The 22,229-nt window shown below is 40.4% G+C and overlaps 1 protein-coding gene across 7 annotated transcripts in view; it reads right to left on the bottom strand.

The window, feature by feature from the left end:
- Positions 1 to 22,229, bottom strand: part of CACNA1G (calcium voltage-gated channel subunit alpha1 G) — a 248,541-nt gene that overhangs the window by 9,155 nt on the left and 217,157 nt on the right. For 5 of the 7 annotated variants that reach the window (XM_087710029.1, XM_087710023.1, XM_087710027.1 and 2 more), the window contains 2 exons: positions 16,418 to 16,552; positions 13,006 to 13,198 (listed from right to left, as the gene is read on the bottom strand). In XM_087710029.1, coding sequence (XP_087566155.1) covers positions 13,006 to 13,198; positions 16,418 to 16,552 — 328 coding nt within the window. The remainder of the gene's footprint in view (positions 1 to 13,005; positions 13,199 to 16,417; positions 16,553 to 22,229) is intronic. The other 2 variants (XM_087710026.1, XM_087710028.1) reach the window with 1 other exon arrangement.

Here is a 22,229-nt window from a genome sequence, read left to right as displayed (position 1 = left end):
GCATCCCCATAGTCACATGATCAAAATTTGAATGCTTGACAACTGGTTTACATTTATGATGGTTGCAATGTCCTGGGATCATGGGATCACTTTTGGCGACCTTCTGACAAGCAAAGTCAATGGCTGAGCCATATTCAATTAATGCTACTTCAGTTATGTTACTAACTGAACAACTGCAGTAATTCACTTAACAACGGTGCAAGAAAGGTCATAAAATGTGGCAAAATACACTTAACATCTGTCCCATTTAGCAGCAGAACTTTTGGGATCAGTTTTGGTCGTAAGTAAAGGACTACCTGTACTTCCTATGCATTTCTTGGGAAGAGATGGGAAGACCTATTCAGATTAGGGTTTAGTTTAGTTTGTTGAATACATATGAAAAGAAGTAATTTTACTCTGGGAATTCAAGCCTATAATCCAGTAATACACACTCTCTCTCTTAGAATCTTGGTTTTGGTAAGAGGGGAAAAAAGATCACCATTTAATCAACAGTGATGGGGCATTAGGAAGGAACTGTCACAACATTCTAAGCTCTGTTTCTGCTAACACATTCTCACAAAGGGAAAACAAATAATTGTGCTGACCAATGTTCCCTCTAATTTTTTTTCAGTGTGAGCAGAAAAGTATAGTGTTTGAGTGGCATATTTTCATGCCTGAGCACCTGAATTTTTTTCACAGATGTCATCTAAGACAACAACGAAATCAGTATTATTTGAAACTCAAAGTTATGTTTATTCAAGGTACCCGCTTAATTAAAAGTGTTAGATAATATCAGTATCACTTAACAACGGTCCTGCTTAGCAACCAAAATGTTGGCTCAGAAACTCTGGCATTGAAGCATGCAAGTCTTAAAGCTGTCAAGTTACAAGACCCTTGCACCCCTAACCCTTTAGGGAAAAAAAACCCCCAGGGGTCTTCAAACCTGACAGCTTTAAGCCTTGTGGACTTCAACTCCCAGAATTCCTCCTCCAGTCATGTTGGCTCAGGAACTCTGGCATTGAAGTGTGCAAGTCTTAAATCTGTCAAGTTACAAGACCCTTGCACCCCTAATCCTTTAGGAAAAAAAAACCCCAGGGGTCTTCAAACCTGACAGCTTTAAGCCTTGTGGACTTCAATTCCCAGAATTCCTCCTCCAGTCATGTTGCAGCAACGTCATCTGCATGGATCTGCTCCATCTTCAGGTTTTTTCACAGGGGGCAGGGCTGCCGCTGAAGATGCCAACGAGCCCCCGCCACCACCAATGTTCCCTCTAATTTTTTTTCAGTGTGAGCAGAAAAGTATAGTGTTTGAGCGGCATATTTTCATGCCTGAGCACCTGAATGTTTTTAACAGATGTTACCTAAGACAACAATGAAATCAGTATTATTTGAAACTCAAAGTTATGTTTATTCAAGGTACCCGCTTAATTAAAAGTGTTATATAATATCAGTATCACTTAACAGCGGTCCTGCTTAGCAACCAAAATGTTGGCTCAGAAAGTCTGGCTTTTGAAGCACGCAAATCTTAAAGCTGTTGTTACAACACCCTCGCACCCCTAACCCTTTAGAAAAAAAAAACCTCAGGGATCTTCAAACCTGACAGCTTTAAGACTTGTGGACTTCAACTCCCAGAATTCCTCCTCCGGTCATGTTGGCTCAGAAACTCTGGCAGTGAAGCATGCAAGTCTTAAAGCTGTCAAGTTACAAGATCCTTGCACCCATAACCCTTTAGGGAAAAAAAAACACAGGGATCTTCAAACCTGACAGCTTAAGACTTGTGGACTTCAACTCCCAGAATTCCTCCTCCAGTCATGTTGCGGCGACGTCATCTGCGTGGATCTGCTCCATCTTTGGGTTTTTTCACAGGGGGCAGGGCTGCCGCTGAAGATGCCGACGATGCCCCCACCAGAATAACTGCTGCCGCTTCCCCCTCCTCCTCCAAGAGGACCACCACATTTACTGCCCGGCGCTGCAGCCGAAGTGAAGCCTCCAAAGCTCCTGCAGGCACCCCCACCCATGGCAGCGGTGGCGGTGCCTCCCCCTCTGCTCGGAGCACCTCAGCTGGGCTCTGGGTTACCCCTGCCGCCGCCTCCACCTCCGCTGTGCTTTTCAGAAGCCAGGAGGCCTTTTTTCCTGCTCCCGCCCCCTCCGTTGCCTTTCTACTAACTCCTGTGGCCTCATGGCTCCTCAAAAGCACGGCAGAGGAGGAAGGGGGAGGGATAACATGCGTGCCAGCTCAGGTGCTCCGCGTGGAGGGGTGCTGCTGACGGGAGCTTTGGCGGCTTCATCTCAGCCGCGGCGTCGGGCGGCAAATCCAGTGCTGTTAGAGGAGGAGGAGGAGGAAGAGACAGCAGATAGTCTGGTGGCAGCAGGGGCTTTGGGGGGGGGGGGTTACTTCAGCCGCAGTGCCGGGCACAAGTGGCTAGGATTGGCCACCCACAAAGGACCTCCCCGGGCTTGCTTTGCTGAACACAGGGGCGACTGACGCTAGTTTGAGTGGCCGTGGCCAGCACAAACTACCGTCAGTCACTCCGTGCTCATCAAAACAAGTCTGCGGAGGTCCTTTGAGGGCGGCCAGTTCTAGCTGCCTGCAAAGGACTTCCCCACGTTTGCTTTGGCAGAAATCACTGCGCGGCAGTTAGAAACTGCTGCGTGGGGTTTTCTTACCACGTGCGTGGCCGCGCAGCCGCGCACCTTAGAGGGAACAGTGGCCGCCACTAGAATAGCTGCTGCCGCCTCCTTCTCCTCCAACAGCACCAATATATTTGCTGCCCAGCGCTGCAGCCGAGGAGAAGCCTCCAAAGCTCCCGCAGGCGCTTCCGCCCATGGCAGCGGCGGCGGTGCCTCCCCCTCTTCTTGGAGCATCTCAGCTGGGCTCTGGGTTACCCCTGTCGCCGCCTCATCCTCTACCGTGCTTTTGAGACCCCATGAGGGCTTTTTTCCTGCTCCCGCCCCCTCCGCCACCTTCCTACTAGCTCCCAAAAGCATGGCGGAGGAGGAAGGGGGAGGGATAACGCGGGCGCCAGCTCAGGTGCTCTGCTTGGAGGGAGAGGCACCACTGCCATGGGCGGGGGTGCTGACGGAAGCTTTGGCGGCTTCACCTCAGCTGCAGTGTTGGCGGAAAATCCGGCAGTGCTGTTGGAACAGGAGGAGGCGGCAGCAGATATTCCCCTCAGCTTCTGGAGCCTGTGACAGAAATCACTGCACGCAGTTAGAAACGGCTGCGCTGTGTTTTCTTGCCACGTGCGTGGCCACGCAGCCGCGCACCTTAGAGGGAACAGTGGTGCTGACTATATCTTGATTAAAATATATTTTAATATATTTGAGTCTATAATGCTATCCATAATCGGACAGAGTTCAAACCCAGAAAACGAACCCAGTTGTCTTAAGCCCTGCTAAAGTGAAACTAACCTTTAGATGATCCTAACTGTTAACTGCAACTGTTTTGGAGGGAAACTTTGTACATTCATATTTGGGCGTTGTTTTTTTTTTTTTTCATGTAGTATGATTGGTTAAGACCCTATGAGCCCAGAGTACAAATTACAGGCAACTGCCTGCTGTTCCTCAGTTCCAGTTTGAGTAATTAAATGCTGTTGTATCTATGCTGGTTTGCTTCTTGCCTATTAATGCCCACTACACAATATATGATGTGGGGCAATCTCATATTCTCTGGCTCAGTTTCTGATTGACAGAGTAAAAGTGGACCCGCAGGGTGAATACAGGTTTCCTGTGGATGCTTCTACTACATTCGCCGGCTAACTTCTTATTTTCAGATCTAGGGTTGAAACACTTGCAGCGCATAGAACATTATAAAACTTTTCCCTACAACAATGATCTTTTTGTGAAAAAAAGCAATTAGAAAAAATAATTCATTTTATCTGGACCATCTCCCACAGAAAGAACCTCATTTGTCCTGGACTGTTTCCCAGAATATCTGCCCTATTATGCAGGATTATTAAAACAAATAACTTTTGCAAAGGCCAGGTTTACTTAAACACAGCGTTCTTTTCCAGCTTGAAATCTCATGTTAATCTTATTAATGTATTGGTGATATATGGCCTTAGGTAACCGCACAGCACTTTAGAGAATTACATATTAATAAACAGAGGTCACTGCATTCAGTTCTGAAAGTCAATTTTTTCATAGATGCTAAGTGTCAAACCAGAGGTTGCTCTGTTTTGGTCAGAAGTCAGGCTTCATCTCTGGCAGAACATCTGTGAAATTAGGTTAGATGCCCATGTGATATTAGGGTGAGGGTTCTGGGTCTCTCGTCTCTTTATTTGCTAGCCTAATACATAATACTGCATTAGGCTAACACATGACAAACAAGTGTAATCCTTTCCCGCATAATTTTCAGTCAGTTTCTTTTTTCATTTCTTGTGAATGTTCTGCAAATTGCAGATCCATAGTTTGAATGGAACTAAAGAAAAAGTTTTTGCATCTAGCAGATGTGTAAAGGTACTACAAACAGTTAAAATGAACAATACATTATCATTTGTAATCATGAAATAGCCTGATTTCTGATTCATATACTTTGATTTCCTACTTGGGGAAGATCTCCAAGAGCTCCTAATTCATTTCTGGGTTATGAAATACATATATCTGCTTTCATTTTGGCCTTCATAAACAGAGAGGAAAGAAGTCTGGAGAAAAATATTCATAAACAAAGACTACAGTCTAGTTAGAAGCCTACAGTCATGGATCCCCGCTCCCCATTTTACACTATATAGCTGTGATGGCGAACCTATGGCACGCATGCTACAGGTGGCACACAACAGAGCCCTCTCTGCGGGCTTGTGAGCCGTCACCCCAGCTCAGCTCCATCACGCAAGCACACGTGTCTCCCGCCGGCCAGCTGGTTTTTGGATCTCTACCATGCATGTGCAGGGGGGGGCACAAGCAGGAGACACTCACGCATGTGCAGGGGGTGCATGTGTAGGGGTTGCATGCACACGCACAGGGGTGGGATGCACGGTGTGTGTGTGTGTTGCACGTGCATTGCATTATGTGTTTTGGCATGCGGCGACAAAAAGGTCAACCATCACTGCTATATAGATTTGATTCCAGGTGAACAATCTCATCCCATTTTTTTTCCTGCCTGTTCTCAGTGGCCAATCACATCTGAACTGTATTATTTGCGTGCTACTGCAGGCGTGGATTCCCAAAATTGAATGCTCCTTCTTTTGTCAAGGTTGTGCAGGCATGTACACAACAAGTGCATCCGTCCTCACCATTCTTTTCATATAGACTTGTCTTAGGGAGTCAGCCTGGTGTGGTAGTTAAGGCACCAGGCTATAAACTAGGAGACTGTGAGGCCTAGTTTGGTCTTAAACCATGTGGATGACCTTGTGCCAGTCTCAAGGTTCATCTCTCCTGCTTTGTCTCTCCTGCCTCTTTGCTTCTCCGTTCGGTCTTTGGGGGGGCAGATCGAAAGCGGAAGCCAATCCGAGTCATTCCTTTCAAGAGGCAACTTTCCCATCGAATGACTCTCTGCCCTAGACTCAAGGAGACCCTCTGCAGTCCCTCTCGTCTGGCCAGGATGCCAGCAAGAGTGTTGGGCTGAAGGAAGGAGGGATTCTCTCTCTCTCTCTCTCTCTCTCTCTCTCTCTCTCTCTCTCTCTCTCTCTCTCTCTCTCTCTCTCCCTCCCTCCCTCCCTCCCTCTCTCTCTCTCTCTCGTGGGCAGACTTAGCACTTTCTTAAGTTTGTTTCTCTGTGTGTTGTGCATAATATATACATGTCTCCATGGATGCAATTGTGCAAGCATTTTTTTTCCTCTTTAAAAGAATTTTTGGATTTCTCCTCACCAAACCTTTAAGACTGAAAGAGTTAGAGTTGAAATATAGAGAGATTGTCAATTGCTATACTGTTAGATTGATAGGCAATTATGGACTATCTTGATTATATCCTCCTTAGAAAGAATATGCTACTGTATGGTTGAGAAAAAGATCAAACTTCATTCCATGGAAACCAAACAAAGTTCATATGGAAGGTTTCTTTCTACGATGGGCTTCTTGGGTCAACAAGTGAATATCAGTTATCAAAAATGTAGGTAAAAGGTTAAGCAGGCAATAGGCAATTACAAAAAGGGAAGCCAACTTTCTGAATTCTGTTTCTTTGACTTAGTGACTTATAAATAGTAGACTAATGTTCTGAAAACGTGACCTAAATTTCTATATATTTTAAATAGCTGAAAAGCTATGCTGAAAAAGTTGTTCTCAAGGTATTGTGATAAATTCAATAAAAAGAGGAAAATTCTTGATGAACTTAAGGAGGAATGAGAGTATTGGATAGTAAATGGACAAATAACATTACCAATCAAAGAGAATATTTGCACCTCAGGGTTGAAATGAGATGTTCTTTCTTCCTCTTTCCTCTTCCTCTCTTCTCTCTCTCTGTCTCTCTCATCCTCTTTCTCTTTGTCTCTCTTCTCTTTCTCTCTTTTCCATTCTTCTGTCACTTTTTCTCTCCTTCTCTCTCCTCTTTGTCTCTTTCTGTCTCATCCTTTCTCTTTGTCTCTCTCTCTCTCTCCTTTCCCACTTTTCTGTCACTTTCTCTCTCCTTCTCTGTCTCTCTTCCCTCTTTTTTCTTCCTCTCTTCCTCTCTCCTACTCTTTTATCACTTTCTCTCTACTGCCCAACCTGTCCCCATACGTATCTTCGACTGATCATGTTTGCAATAATTTACCTTCTTTTCTAAATAGGCACAGTTCCCTTACCGGATCCCTCGCTCACTCAAACACAAACACACACACATAAACACACACTCATGCACAAAACCATTTTTCTCCATTCCAATTCAGATCCTATAAATCAATGGCTCTGTGAAACATCTGTGAAAAAAATTCAGGTGCTCAGACATGAAAATGTGCCACTCAAAGACTATACTTTTCTGCTCACACTGAAAAAAAATTAGAGGGAACATTGCTTACCAGGAGTCCAAGCAGTCTGAAGGTGTGTGCGCCCACATGCCTGTACGTACACACACACACACACACACACACACACACACACACACACACACACACACACACACAGTCTTACTCAAGTATTTTGGCTCCGTATCTAATGAACCCATAGCACTGCTTGGTCCCCTGAAACACTTTTCTCTGCCACGGGAAGCATGTGTGATGATACCCAGCTACTGAGGCATCTTAAGAACATGCAGAGCTTCCACGGAGAACATGCAGAGCTTCGCTGGCACCATTTCTATTCCTTTCCAGAGACCTTCTCAACTCTGAAGTTGGCTTTCTGGAGTTTGAGCTGAGAAGGATGCACAACAGAGATGGTAGACTCTAGACTAAGAAGTTCCCACAGACATTCTTAAGGAATAAACGTGGTTTTACAGATTAAATCAAACATAGAATTAGCGCTTTGTTTAGAAGTGCACCTTCTGCTTGGAAAAAATGAGCCAAATAATAGTAGAAAACATTTATTGCTATGAGGAGATGGATAGACTGAGAATCAGGGAGGGGTCTCCTGGGGATGGGTCTTCCAAACTTGCCACTATCATTTTGAGATTAATTTGCCGTTATTATTTTGAGGTTAAGCAAACTACATGTAGTTTGCTTAACAAGGTCTCCTTTCACATATAATCTGGCAATGGAGGGGATGGGAAGGAAATTATTTAAGTTTTTATGGCTACTTGTTCTTGCATTCCACCATCTTTACAAATCTTTAGTGACATAAACAAAATGGGCTGCTTCTGAAAACAAATAAACACAGAATAGGTAAGCATTTACTTGCTTTTAAAATACTGAGAGGCACTTAAAGCACTTTCTTCTGAAAGAAACCCATCTTCCACTGAATTTCTAGGGTGGCAACTATTTTTTTGTGAATGCTGAATGAAAAAGATCAACAGGTAGTCCTCAACTTATGACCACAATTGACTCTAGAATTTATGTTGCCAAGTGAGAAATTTGTTAAGTGAGTTTTGCCCCATTTTACGAAGTTTCTTGCCACATTTGTTAAATGAATCACTACAGTTGCTAAATTAGTAACACGATTGTTAAGTGAATCTGGCTTCCTCATTGACTTTGCTTGTCGAAGGTCGCAAAAGGGGATCACATGATGTTAGGACACTGCAACTATCAGAACTATGAACAAATTGTCAACACTGTTCCCTCTAAGGTGCGCGCCTGCGCGGCCGCGCACGTGGCTAGAAACCCCCGCGCAGAGATTTCTAACTGCCGCGCAGAGCTTTCTACCAAAGCAAACATGGGGAAGTCCTTTGCAGGCGGCTAGAACTGGCCGCCTGCAAAGGACCTCCCCAGACTTGTTTTGATGAGCTGCCCGTGGCAGTGGTGCCTCTCTCTCCATGCGGAGCACCTGAGCTGGCCCCCGCGTTATCCCTCCCCCTTCCTCCTCTGCCGTGCTTTTGAGGCCGCGGGAGCTAGTAGGAAAGCGGCGGAGGTGGAAGCGATGGCAGGGATAACCCAGAGCCCAGCTGAGGTGCTCCGAGCGGAGGGGGAGGCACCACCGCCACTGCTTTGCCCGCCGGCTGCAGATTTGATTCGGCGTAAGCAGGGGCCGAACACATGCTGAGCTGACTTTGCGCAGTGAGGCGGAGTAATTCAACCCCCCCCAAAGAACACGTGTGTGTGTGTGTGTGTGTGTGTGTGTGAGAGAGAGAGAGAGAGAGAGAGAGAGAGAATTGGATCAAAATTGGTGGCCAAAGGAGTGGAAGGAAGGAAGGAAGCCCTGCCCCCTGTGAAAAAAACTGAAGATGGAGCAGTGAATGAATAAGCCATAAAAGCAACAAACAGTTAATGCGTAAGTAAGCTGAGGAGGAAGTTCTCAACTAAGGAAGCAATATTAGAAAGAAATATAAAAAGCTCAATATGCCAAAACACTTATTTTAGTCTTCATTTAATTACTTGTATTGTAGTCTGATGTAACATGTTTTTAAAGTTAACGTTAGTTAGAAAAGATAGGGTACAAAACTTAAATAATAAAAAAATTCTACATTCATTTTGAAAAATAAATGCAATACTTGATTAATTTCATATCTTTATTTAAAATAGTTTTGGCATGGCATATCATTTTATTGACTCAGTTGGAAATGATGTGGATGTTGTATCTGATTCTGAGGCATATATATTCTTAAGTAACATAACATATAGCATATTGTCCAAACTTGCTAGACTATTTAATTGATCTTATTACTTTAAAGGGGGAGAGTTTCATGATAAATTATTTTATTACATTTATGTTGCATTTATATATTATATTTATTACATTTATATTCCACATTATATATTTGTATTGTTATTTTAGTGTTTATTGTCAATTTTGATAGATATATTGATATATCAATACTGATTTTAATCATACTAAATAACAATTACTGCTATTATTTATCAGCATTAAATATTTACATTTTTAATATCGAGTTAGTCATATTTTAGAATAATAGGATTATCTTTTAATAGGATAATTGGCAAAATCTAATTCACATGTGATGGGTTGCATTCCAAAGGAATGTGAGAGGACAGGTTGCCTGCAAAATGCCAGGACCCAGGACCTGTTGGTGCCATGTCTCTCTCTAGCCAGTCTAATGATCTAAAAGCTGAGCAGAAGTCTTTTTTTTTTCAGGGTGAGCGGAAAAGTATAGTGTTTGAGTAGCACATTTTCATGCCTGGCATTCATCAGGCTGAAACCTCGCTCACAATTGGTGCTTGGCGCTTGGAATGTTGCGCAAATGTCCAGCAGACGAGACAGAAGTTCAAACTGTTGCTCTCTTAGGTGCTCAGGCATGAAACTGTGCCGCTCAAACACTATACTTTTCCGCTCACCCTGAAAAAAAATTAGAGGGAACATTGATTGTCAAGCCTTCGAATGTAAATCACATAACCATCGGGATGCTGCAATGGTCATATATATGAAAAATGGTCATAAGTCAGTTTTTTTAGTGCCGTTGTAACTTGAATGTTCACTAAATGAAATGTTGTAAGTTGAGGACTACCTGTATTTTGTTTTGGAAGCAATTAAAAGCCATATGATTTTTGCTGAGAGTTCACATTAATCCTTGGACATTTTAATTTTTCCAGGAATTTGAGGAGACTATTTTAGAGTTTGGCATATCATGTCCCAGGTATTATGGGAAAACAGAATATTGTTTTGATGTAGGTTCTACTGGGACTTTAGCTGCTGTGTTTATTATGGTTTTTATTATTATATGAAATACATTGCTACTTTTTTATTTTATCCTGTATTGCCAAGAAATTTATACACTGCCTAGGGAACTGTGATTCATGGTTGGTTTATAAATATCATTTATATTTATATGCAAATATAAATTATGGATACTCTTAGTATTTTTTTTAAAAAAAAATGCTATGTCTACATGTTAGTTCATCTTTAGAACTTCACTTTTCTATTGAATTATGAACTAGGCTGATATTGCATAAGCCTCTAGCGGTGTTGTTGTGTTTAGATTTTGTTTTTGTTGTGCTGCGCTGAAATCAAGCTTGATTCCTTGATTTTGATATTTTACACGTGGATCATTTTATGAACTCTTAAGTTAAGCTATGTTGAATACTGCATGTGATTTTATCTTATTATATGCTAAGCTTAAAGTGTCAAGGTACACGTGCTTTGCTTAATAGCTATAGTTTCAGCATTTTTATTCCTGCTGCTAAACAGCAAGTGTTCTCATTAATATGCAAATTTTAATATCCTTCCACTAACCTCTTCACATATTGTACCATTCTGTACAGTATTCTCAAGTGCTGGGTGATGGCACTTGACAATAAATTCTCCTTGATCCTGGAACGGGCTTTCTGAGAAACGGTTGAGGAGAGAAACTAGTCTCAGGCCAACCCCCCTAGGATTCTTGTTAAGGAAGTCTTGGTTCTTCTTCCTGGGACTTTAATAAGATTGCTTTTCATTGCAGAGAGCAGAGAGGTGATTGTGCAATTTCAACACTTTAGAAAAACAAATACTGTACAGATGTTGTCCTATCTCACTTCACATTACTGCTAAGGGAGAGCAGTACTCAGTCTGAAACAATGTAGAGTGGCTAACGATGGGCTGCCACACACAGTAACAGTCCTGCAACACTCCTGTACTATTGTTTGAGATGCAGTCTGATTGTCCTTGTATATTTTTCTTCTCCATCTATTCCACCGCTCTGTGCTGGGTTAGGCAGAATTTGCAGCAGTGTCACAGCGACATTCACAGCTTTCATTGTGTGAGGAAGAAGGGGTGGCAAGGTCACATGGGAGCCTTAGGTGTTTTAGGGGGCGGGGGTCATCCGCTGTTAATTAATCTAGCAAGTTTGAGTTCCAATTTTCACGTCTTAAAAAGAGTCTATACCTAAGATATTTCACAATGGAGAAAACAAGTGATGACACGAAATGACTTGATGAATGTACTTACGGCTGCGAAGGACAAGCTTAACAATCAGAGATTGTGAGCAAGGAACCATCCCAAAAAAAGATCAGGTTATTTTTAAAAATAAGGGCTTCTCTGCGTTACAAGGGTGTATGATTCATGGAAAAAGCTGTTTCAGCTGGGCTAATTTGGAGTGGTAAAACAACATGAGGTTTTTCATTCTTCCCTGGTCTAAATAGTTGCCATGCTATTTCAAATAGAACTTTGTAGAAGAAGTTGTAGCAAGAAATTAAGCATTCCTGCCAGCCCAGCTTGCTTCTTATCCTCATCATCCATTTCAGTGGTGGGTTTCAATTTTTTTAGAACCTATTCTGTGGGTGTGGCCTATTTTGTGAGTGTGGCTTGGCAGTCATGTGACCGGGCAGGTATGACCAACTTGACATCACTCATGCACACTCACTCACATGACCCCCCCCCCAAGCCATGTGGCAATTTTTTTTGGGACTCCTATGAAGGGGGGGGGAAGAGAGGGGAAAACCTCCCAAAAATAGACAACTGGAGGATTAAGGACCGAAATTAGGGAGATCGGAGAAGGCAGGACAGAGATTAATCCAGTAGAAAGCTATCACATGCTAGTGAAAGAACTTTGGGAGATTGGAGGAGGCAAGACAGAGGGGAATCCAGGACAAAGCTACCACACTCTGGGAAAGAACAGAGGGGAATCCAGTAGAAAGCTATAACATGCTGGGGAAAGAACTTTGGGAGAATGGAGGAGGCATGACAGGGGGGAATCCAGGAAAAAGTTATCACACTCTGGGGAAAGAACTTTGGGAGATCGGAGGAAACAAGACAGAGAGGAATCCAGGAGAAAACTCCTAAGCTTGCCGCTGCTGTCTGGTGGATTGTGCCGCTGGACCTCTCCATGCTTCTCCGTTCACCACCTCCACTCCCAGGTATGCGACTTGACACCGAATTGGGCTAGGATAGTGCGGATGGGTGGGGGGAGCGAGCGATGGAGTGGCTTCCATACGGGCGGGGGTGAGCAAGGAGCGACAGGGCCACGGCAGGCGTTCCGGAAGTTACTTCCAGGTCCACAGGTCGAACCTCCTCTCATCGGATCAGTACATTTCACCATCCGGTTCTCCCGATCCAGTGCGAACCGGCAGAATCCCACCACTGATCCATTTCCTTTTCAAGGCAATCAGGATTTGTGGGGATTTATGTACAAGGACCATTCAATTCGGCAAAGGGAGCTTAGCTAGGGGTGGGATTCTATCGGTTCAAACTGGTTCTAGCTCTGACTATCAACTGGGAGCAAACAGGTTCACTCTGAATTTGAAGTGCCCCTCCGCGCCCCTGCGCTATACTCACCTGTTTCCTTTTCCAAAGCCCAGCTGATCGGCGTGGCAGAGTGGATTGCTGCGCCTCAGCTGTTTTCCTTGCTAGCAGTAATGCGGAAGGTGAATTTTCAAAGTGCACACTCAGCGAACCGGTTGTTAAACTGGTAGGATTCCTCCCCCCCCCGAAGTTTAGTTGTTCATTTCTGATCAGCATTAGACTCTTCCATGCAGCTTGCAAATTATATCCAAGGCTAACAAAAGCACACAAACTAACACTTCCATAAAGCTTTAGCCGGAAAACCACATTTGCATGTTTAAAAAATAATAAAAATTTTTTTGAGGCGAATGCTTCGTACCTGATTGAGATTTTTGATGAGATGAGTTTTTTTCTCCCAAGGGGCCAGCATCATATGGGCCAGCATCTGGCGCCTGAAACATATAGCTGTCATTCGGCAGAGAGTGGGTGCGACCCACAGAAGTCTTCCCTACTCTCAGCAGATCCTGGTTTGATGAGAGAATCAGGGGGTCATTAATGGAAGGAAGATCGGTCTAAAAAAAGAAAAAGAGAGAAAGAGAATGTCACAGAAGTGGGAAAAAAGCATGTGTTTATTGGAACTGTGGCGACAACCACTGCAACAGACACAAAATGTGGTGAGCATGCAATTTATTAGGCTGTACAGCTTCTAGTATAACCAAATGAAATTGCACAAATGAGTTGACCGGGAAGCAATAATCCTACATTATTACTAAAGCACCACACACAGAATGAACCACATTAAGAACAAAATATACAATACAGGGGAACAGAGAAACAACATTGCAACAATAAACCATGACTATTTCAGGATTAATTGAACAAGCATCATGCCTCAAGGCTTGGTTAACAATTGCATGCTTTGCAAAACTTTAGTCCTTTAAATCGGTAATACAAATCTTTTCAATCTCTTCCTGCTCAAAGGAAGCTTTTGCAGGAATCCGTTCATAATTCTAGTTAATTTTCTTAACAAAAAGGGAGCTATGTTTGTCTATAGACAATTTCGTTATATACATGATGTACAGTGACAATATACTATTATAGAATGCGTATTCTGTTTGTGACCTTGATTTTGTATTGCTTTAAAAAATGCCTGCATATACAAGCCGAATTACAAAAGAACATTGATAATGTATCTTCAACAATAAGGAAAATACATTTTAAAATAAAAAAATCTAAATAATAAAAATGTACTGTTACCAAAGTCTCTGGTCTTGTTCTAGTTTTCATAATAGCTGAAAAACAATCTGTTAGAAAATCTTATAATGATTTTCTAATCTAATTCATAGTGAAACAAAACATAAATAGCGTGCATATTATGCAGTAGATTTAACCAATAGTTTTTAATTTCTCTAATACATAGACCGAATTTAACTCTGGTTTCAATTAAGGATTTAGATATTAGATTCATCTATAGCTAATGATTCAGATAAAAAGAGTTAAATGCATGGTACACGACTATCAAGTCTTTTTTATTTCTTAAATTAGATGATATCTTAATTCAATTAAAATCAGTTGAATCGCTATATCAATTATCTTTCCCTCCCTACTGCAGTGATATATTTTATTTCATGGCAAATACTAGCTATGCCCAGACAGCTTCAATGAATATATGCTCAATTTGTGGAATTTCATTTGACAAGATAAAATTGCCATTCATTATGGTTTGAATATATCTATATCAGCTGCTCCATCTGTTGTCTACATATAGTATTTTTAAAAACACTTTTATTATCTTTGCTTTCTGCATACATTTGCTCTTCTAACAATACTGTCAGCCTAAGTAGACACAGGTTACTTCCAAATAAGGTTTCCATCACTCTGCCTTCAGAACCATTCCTACTTTCCCCATGGTTTCATTTCTCTTAGCAGAAATAGAAATCTGTTAAAATCTGTTAAGAAGGATAGAAGGACTAGTTGCAGGATGTCATTCGGTTTGGCATCTAAAATGTTCTTCTTTCTGAAAAACCTTTAAGATACTTAAGAATAGATGTAGTACTCATTACTAACTTAGGACCCTTTAATTTCAATAAGACATGATGTGATTTAGTCTAGATCCAACCCAATCGTGTAGAACATTGATTTTTTTAAAAAAAATGAATGCACCATGTGTTCTTAGATATTTAACTTTGCCAAATTATAGAACTGTAAAATAATTGGATACTGTACAATTTGAAACAACAAAAGTGAAAGTTTCCATGGAGATTAATAAATTAGTCAATATAAATACGCCGTTAATAATAAATGCAACAAGTTCTTAGGTCTTGTTGGAGTAAGAATGACCTGATAGCTTAGATGAAAAGCAATAGAGAATGTTTTCCATTGTTGTGTTTAAATTCCAATCTTAATTAGTAGCAGTTTTATGAATATCTCACTTTTTTATGAATAAATCATACTGAGATAAGGGGATAAGGAGTCAGATTAAGTCTAAATATTATAAACCACGCATAACATTTGCTAATTTAATATACTGTGAAAAACAGTTGGTGCAATTATACCCATAGTTCCCTATGAAGAAATAAAACTGATTTTATATATGTGATATATCTGAAACTGGCATTAAAACAAAAAAAAGATGATTTTTTTTAATATACTGAACTCTTCCAAAATATTTTAAAAATTAAAGGGCCAAAATTTAAAAATGTAAGTTTCTCAATTGTATGAGAGTGTTGAAATATTTTTATGTAATAACATAAAAGTAATTCAAATTAAAGCAATTTGAATTATTAATATTGAAGGTATGCATTCTTAAATAATATTTACACTCGTTTACAAGCTTCTACAGCTTGCATGAAGTAAGAGAGTTTAATATTTTTGCCAAGTGACTGGATTGACTTCTAATTTGATGCAAGTAATCTATGGGAGTTTAGAGTTTGCCAGAGCCATAATCCTACTTTATGATTGATCTTGATAGACAGTAAAATGCTCCCCTTCATTTAGCATCCCATTTTGAATGGAAATTCACCATTCAAAAACTCTCACCGAAGCCTTCTAAGTCTTTTGCAAATGATGCCATGAAGCATGATGGGAAATATTGTCACGGTTTAAAAGATATGCGTCCCACTTAAGTAATAACTGTTATGGCAATCTACTAAAATGATAAGAGAATTCATCAACACAACACACAGCTTAAAGGTAGATATGTGAACAAGAGTAAAATAAGAATGGATCCACTTAATGTTGGGAAGGAGTTATGCCTATTATACAGCAGAAATAAAGCATTTGATTGCTATTAAGCTATTAAGCAGCTAATAATATCTAATGTTTCAGGAGGAGATGGTTAAAGCAGGGCTCAAAATACTGGTAAACATGTCTCACAATGTTTTAAAAAGCCATCCTTGATTAAAAACTTAAAGAGTACAAGTTGAGAAAACTGTAAAAGGCGTTGCCTGCAAAACTTCCTAGACACCTGTTTGTAGCACAGTTTGGATTTAAAAGTGGGATCATTATATCATGACATTTTCCACATATCTGTAAGCAATGCAATCACTTTGATGTGGCTTGATATACTTTTCAAGAGAATCTGATTTTCTTAGTGGCTGATACCCATAATAAAAGAGTAGAAATACAACCTCAGAGGTAGTATTGAGGGTAATCCCAATGGAACAGATTTCTTTATGCTAATAAAAGGTTAAGAATTGCTCATCTGAAAATGCCATAGCTGTTATTACCCTCTTGACAACAGTATTTAGAACCCTGTAAACATCATAAAATACAGTGACCAGTGTATGTACATTGCTCTCCAGGGCATTAAGTAAGAGTGTGTTATTATCATCAGGTAAAGAGTCATCCGTCAGAGCTAAGGACCAGGAATTTTCAGAGAGAATATCTGACGTCAGAGACAAAGCCTCCATCTCAGCTAGAGGGATCTAAACAAGGGAGAGATGATCAAACATAAGAAACCAGGACACATATACATGTCTTTGAGAAAAAAGAAAGTGATTACCACAATCATTATCCTATAAACATGGAGGTGCTTCCCGTGCTATTAAGTGCATTTATGTCATGCTCATTATTCTGTAGCTAGGATCCTCAGGAAAAGTGACTGAATTCCCCCCCCCTCTTCCTTTTTTTTCTAATTCTTTTAACCAGGCTTACAAATAAGCAAAATGGAAGCCACAAACTGCACTGAGGATACTGTCGTTGAGGGATCAAAGGGCCAGCATCTCCAGAACGTTTAAAAACCATCCCAATTACATTTAAATGATACATTATTTTCAAAAATATAATTCTCTAGCTCCAGATTTCAAAACACCAGGGCAAAACTGTCTTTCTGGAAGTCACTTTCTCAGATGTTTTCAGGGTTTGTTTGTTTTTTGCTTTAAAGAATGTATCAAACTGAGGAACAATGAACTATACAATTACCGTATTTTCGGAGTATAAGACGCACCTTTTTCCTTCGAAAAAGACGGTGAAAATCTGGGTGCATCTTATACACTGAATAGAGCATTTTTGGCCTCCTGCTCCCTTTGCAAAAATAGCCATAGTAGCCTTGCAGACTGCTCCTGGGGGCTTGGGAGGGCAGAGATGAGCAAAAGACAGGCCATTTTTTTTGCTCATTTTTGCCCCCCCCCCAGCCCCCTATAAGCCTCCTAAAGGCTATGCGTGCCCCTTGACAGGCTATTTTTGGGAGGTCTGCAGAGTGTAAAAACGTTTTTTTTTTAAATTGCCTCTTTAAAATCTTGGTGCTTCTTACACTCCGGTGCATCTTATACTCCGCAAAATATGGTAAATCTGATTGCACCTAAAAAGGCGATGATCCCCCATTTTTGGAACAGAAGGAACCCTGGGCTTTGTCACAAGGCTTGGCAACACAGAGCTTTTGGGTGCCAACATAACTGCTGTTCCCCAAATTGTACAACCAACTCCAGTTAAAATGATTTTGAAGCAATGTTGAAGCAACTTGAATTTAAAAGTTGCACAACTCTTCAAATTAACAATCTCATGAGATTTTGGCTTGTGCTTTGGTGGAGAAGAAGCACCTGGAATCACACAAGATTGAGTCTCTGAAATCTGAAAGGGTTGCCAATCCTTGCCTTCTAAAAGCGTTACTCTCCCAGGTTCAGCAGGATCATTGCAGAAGAACTCTTACCACAACACACTGGATCTAGCCTCTGCATTTAAGTGTCAAGTGTTCAATGTAATCTTTTAAAAAAATTTATGTCACAAAAGCTGGACATCAGACAGGAGATCTAAAATGAGTTAGCAATTATGATTTCACTGATTCTTTAATTTTATATACAAGGGGTAGGTGAAATTAATATTCAAAACTGGAATTCATATACCAAGCACCATGTTTTCTATGAAGAGTAATGTTTTTTTCAAGCCCTTTTTTTGGCCAGGAGCAATTTCAAGAAAGAAAGAAACAAACAAAAATAAAGATGAACTCTCCATTCCAAATCTCAAGGTCAAGGGGAGATAGATTACATACTCCTTCAATCACACCAACAGCATGGTTAAAGGCAGGACACATAGAAAACCACAGAAATGACCTTGGAGAAGGAATGTAGAAGTCAGCGAAACATGAACTACCCTAGGAAATGAAGAAAGGGTTAGAAAGAAACTTGAAGTGATTCTGCCTTGATTCCCTTCAGCATAAGAGGGAAGGAAGGGAAATGCTGTCAGGCATTCAAGATTGTTACTATTGTATATCCTATATCAATAAAGAGCTCTAGTTTATGTTTCCTGCCCTGGTCTACCTTAAAGATCTAAGTGACTATTCTTCAATTATTTCATGCATATCCAATAAACCTATGTCTTAAATTTACTTGTTTATTTATTTCTCACTTTTATTATTTTTTATAAACAATTCAAGGTAGTGAATACATCTGATACTCCTTCCTCCTTCTATTTTCCCCACAACAAGAACCTTTGAGTTGAATTGGTCTGAGAGTGAGTGGGCCAAGGTCAGCCAGCTGACTTACATGGCTAAGGCAGGGCTAGAACTCACAGTCTCCCAGTTTCTAGCCTTAACCACTAAACCAAACTGGCTCTCTCTATATCTTGTATCTCTTAACTTTTACTCCCATTTCTGTAAACAAAATGCCTCCCAATAATTGTTTGAAAAAATTAATGTTTCAAGATAGATTGTTTCAAGTAAACAATTAATTTGTTTTATCAAAAAATTGAGGCATATCAGTGGTGGGTTGCTCCTGGTTTGGCCCGGTTCAGCCAAATTGTTAGTAGCGGCAGTGGGAGGCCCCGCCCTCCTGCCTGGACACTTCTGCACATGCGCAGAAGCGTTGCACGCGCATGTGGGAGTGCACTCAAATTGGTAGTAAAAATATTTGCAATCCACCACTGAGGCATATATTTAAGTTTCAAGGTGCTTGATTTGAAGCACCATTTGATTCAATATTAGGCCAGAAACTATAAGCTAAGTTAGTTTCTTCTACTGTAGATTATTACACTATAAGAAAATACCTATATGAAAGTCAGATGCACCTCTCCAAATTGTATATCCAATCTTAGATTTCAAGAAGCAAGCAAGCAAAGCAATATACTTGCTCGCATTACTTAATCTTTATATTAATTCTCTTACTCAAGTTAAATAAAAATGAGTAATGCAGTGATTTTATCCTTATCCCAGTTGGACCTAAGGTAGAATTTGCAATTAACAATGTACTATAACAAAGAAAATTTAAATAACTATTACACCAAAACAAAATATTCTTGGTAATCTTTAACAAGACATGTAGCAGATAAATACATAATTGGAAGATAAACAATCTCACCATAGAGCGAATGATTTTAAACATGTAGAAGTTATCTTCCAAACCCTCTTTAATGAGGAAGAACCAAATGTATATGTGCAAAGAAACAGAAAGAAAAACCCTTCCAACTCAATTTGCCAGCAGCAAAGGCAATAATTTTGTCCCTGAAGCAGTAAAAGCCTTTAAGGCAAAGGTACTAAGCCTGATGCTTTATGGTGCACACACAGCATTAGAAATAGTCCAGGCTAAATTTACAACAGTGATGTTTCCGGTCCATTGCTGCATTCCAATGCTTTCCCAGATTGCAATTACCATAGGTTTCTGATAAAGAGGCATGTATGAGAACTTGTCAGCTAAAATATTGGCTAAAAGTAAATTGCATAGAAGACTCTTATGCACCCTTAATTTTTATGGGCAAGTTCATTTCCCCTTGGAAAAATAGAGTTATAGATTTAAATTACTGTGGCTTTTCACTTCATTTTTTTAATTCAACAAAGATAGAGCAGAATGACATCAAAAATAAGCTTGTGCACTTGAAACTAATCTACAGAGGCATAGAATTTTAGCACTGTACTATTATAAGCACCGTCTGTGCAGGAGATTGTTTAAGCTAGTTAGTTGCTTTACTAATATTTTGTCTGTTTAGTACACAATAGTTTTTTTACAAGCTATACTTTATGCCATGTCATCCACAATTCTGGACTGCAGGTACAATAATATCCTTCTCTAAGACTGTCTGTATCCCTATTTGAAAAAAAAATCCATAGTATGAATTCTGCATGTCTTGTACTGTTCCAGGTATCAATTTTGGTTCTCTATATTAATACAGATGTAAACTGGCTGATTGGATTGACCGAATGGAAGAAAATCTTTGTTTCCTGTTAATTTCCCATTTGCCTGAAATATGTAAGAAAGTTGCTGAATTTCACTCAATAATAATTGCTGTAAGGAGGATTTGGAGTCTAAGAATAGAATTGTTAACTCAAAATTATAAAATTTATGAAGGATTTCCCACAAATTCTGATTTGGTAGTAAATGGTCCTGATATTGAGAACTAAATACATCAATTTGAAGAAGACAGATTATCATGCTATCATCAATAAAAATTAAAATAATAATTCTTCACTGTCACAGGACAAACGTTTTGGAAATGGACAGTAGAGAAGCTATCTTGAAATTTTCCTCTCAACTCCCTTCTGGCCCATGGAAAGTAGCTAGATATAAAGGTATATGAGAATGACCTTGGGAGATGAGGGAAGGAGATGCTGCCTAAAGAACAATCACAAAAAGAGGGGTGGGGGCTGCAGCTGAATAAAGGGCAGAAAAGGAAGAAAGGATTTGCCTAATTTATCAGGCAGTAAAAAGTAATGGTGGAAGAGCTGTACATTTGGACTTGCAAGGTTCTGTTATTGTAGCCTTACAATAAAATAGAGTTAGCTCATCTTGTTATCTTTCCTCTCTGGTCTGTTTGGGTGGCTGACATCTTAAATTATTCTTGGAAATGAAGCTTCCAGACTGATATTATTACATTACTTCAGCTGATAAAAATGAAAATTGATTTCATGAGTATATTTCAGAGAAAATTTCCCTTGAACTATTATATCTTTTCTCTACAGCAGGGGTGTCAAACTCAATTTCATTGAGGGCCGCATCGGGGTTGTGTTTGACCTTGGAGGGCCAGATGGGCGTAGCCAGGATGGGGTGGGTGTGACCCTCTGCCAGCAAAAATGGAGCTCAGGGGTGGGGGAGCACATGAGGCCCTCCGGGTCCTGTTTTCAGCCAGGATGGCCTTCTGCAGCGCTCTGCCAGTGAAAACAGAGCTGGTGGGGCACGTGTGGCCCTCCCGAGCGATGTTTTTGCTGGCAGAGGCACCACAGGACGGCCCTTTGCTGTTTCCAGGATGGCCCACAGGCCAGATCTAAGCACCCCATGGGCCATATCTGGCCCACAAACCTTGAATTTGACACCCCTGCTCAACAGTGAATGTCAATCTACTAGCACAGATAAATGGAGCTGGGATCATATAAATTGCTGCATCACAATAACTTTGCCTTATCATCAGAATGAAAAAATGTTATAATTTTGTTGGAGAGGGAGTGGCCAAACCAGGAGGAGGAGTCAAATGAGGATTTAGCCTGGAATCTTTTCCCAGACATAAGAGGACAAGTTTTACCTTGAATGCCATTGAACCTTATCTAGTCTGCCCCAGGTGCAAACTACCAGTTTGGGAGGATTTCTGTGAAATAGGCACTTTGACATGTGGGTCCGATTGTTTTCCTCCTGATAAATTTTCTGCTATTTAGTGACCTGACAAACTTTGAAAAGGCTTCTAGTAAGAACTTTAGAGAGCCAGTTTGGCGTAGGATTAAGGCACCAGGCTAGAAACCTGGAGACTGTAAGTTGTACTGTTGCCTTAGGAACAAACAAGCTAGGTGATCTTGGGCTAGTTATTTTTTCTCAGCTCTTGGAAGGAAGCTGAAGGAATCACTTTTGAAAAATATTGCCAAGAAAACTGCAGGGATTTGTCTAAGCAGTCTTTGAGAATTGGACATGATTGAATGAGAAGAAAAGAAATCTTAACTCATGTTTAATTTAATCATTTAAATTAGTTGATTTCAGTAATTGGGAGTTGATAAAGAAAAGTTTTTTTCTCACTAGGAAACAAGTACTCTTCTGTGATTATATCTTTTAGGATATCTGTATGCATCATTTAAGGGAAAATCTAAGACTTGCTTCAGGAGTTTTATCCTTATCCATCTGCAAATTTAATTCAATGATCAATCAAACTATAATTAATATACTAAGGTATCCTTAATCAGAACTACTAGGAAAT

This window comes from Thamnophis sirtalis, unplaced genomic scaffold (genome assembly GCF_051295495.1).
Source record: "Thamnophis sirtalis isolate CommonGarterSnake01/CBP01778 unplaced genomic scaffold, rThaSir2_p1.2 scaffold_3, whole genome shotgun sequence".
NCBI lineage: Eukaryota > Metazoa > Chordata > Lepidosauria > Squamata > Natricidae > Thamnophis > Thamnophis sirtalis.
Note: the sequence above shows the minus strand (reverse complement) of the source record. Positions and strands in the feature narration are given on the sequence as shown.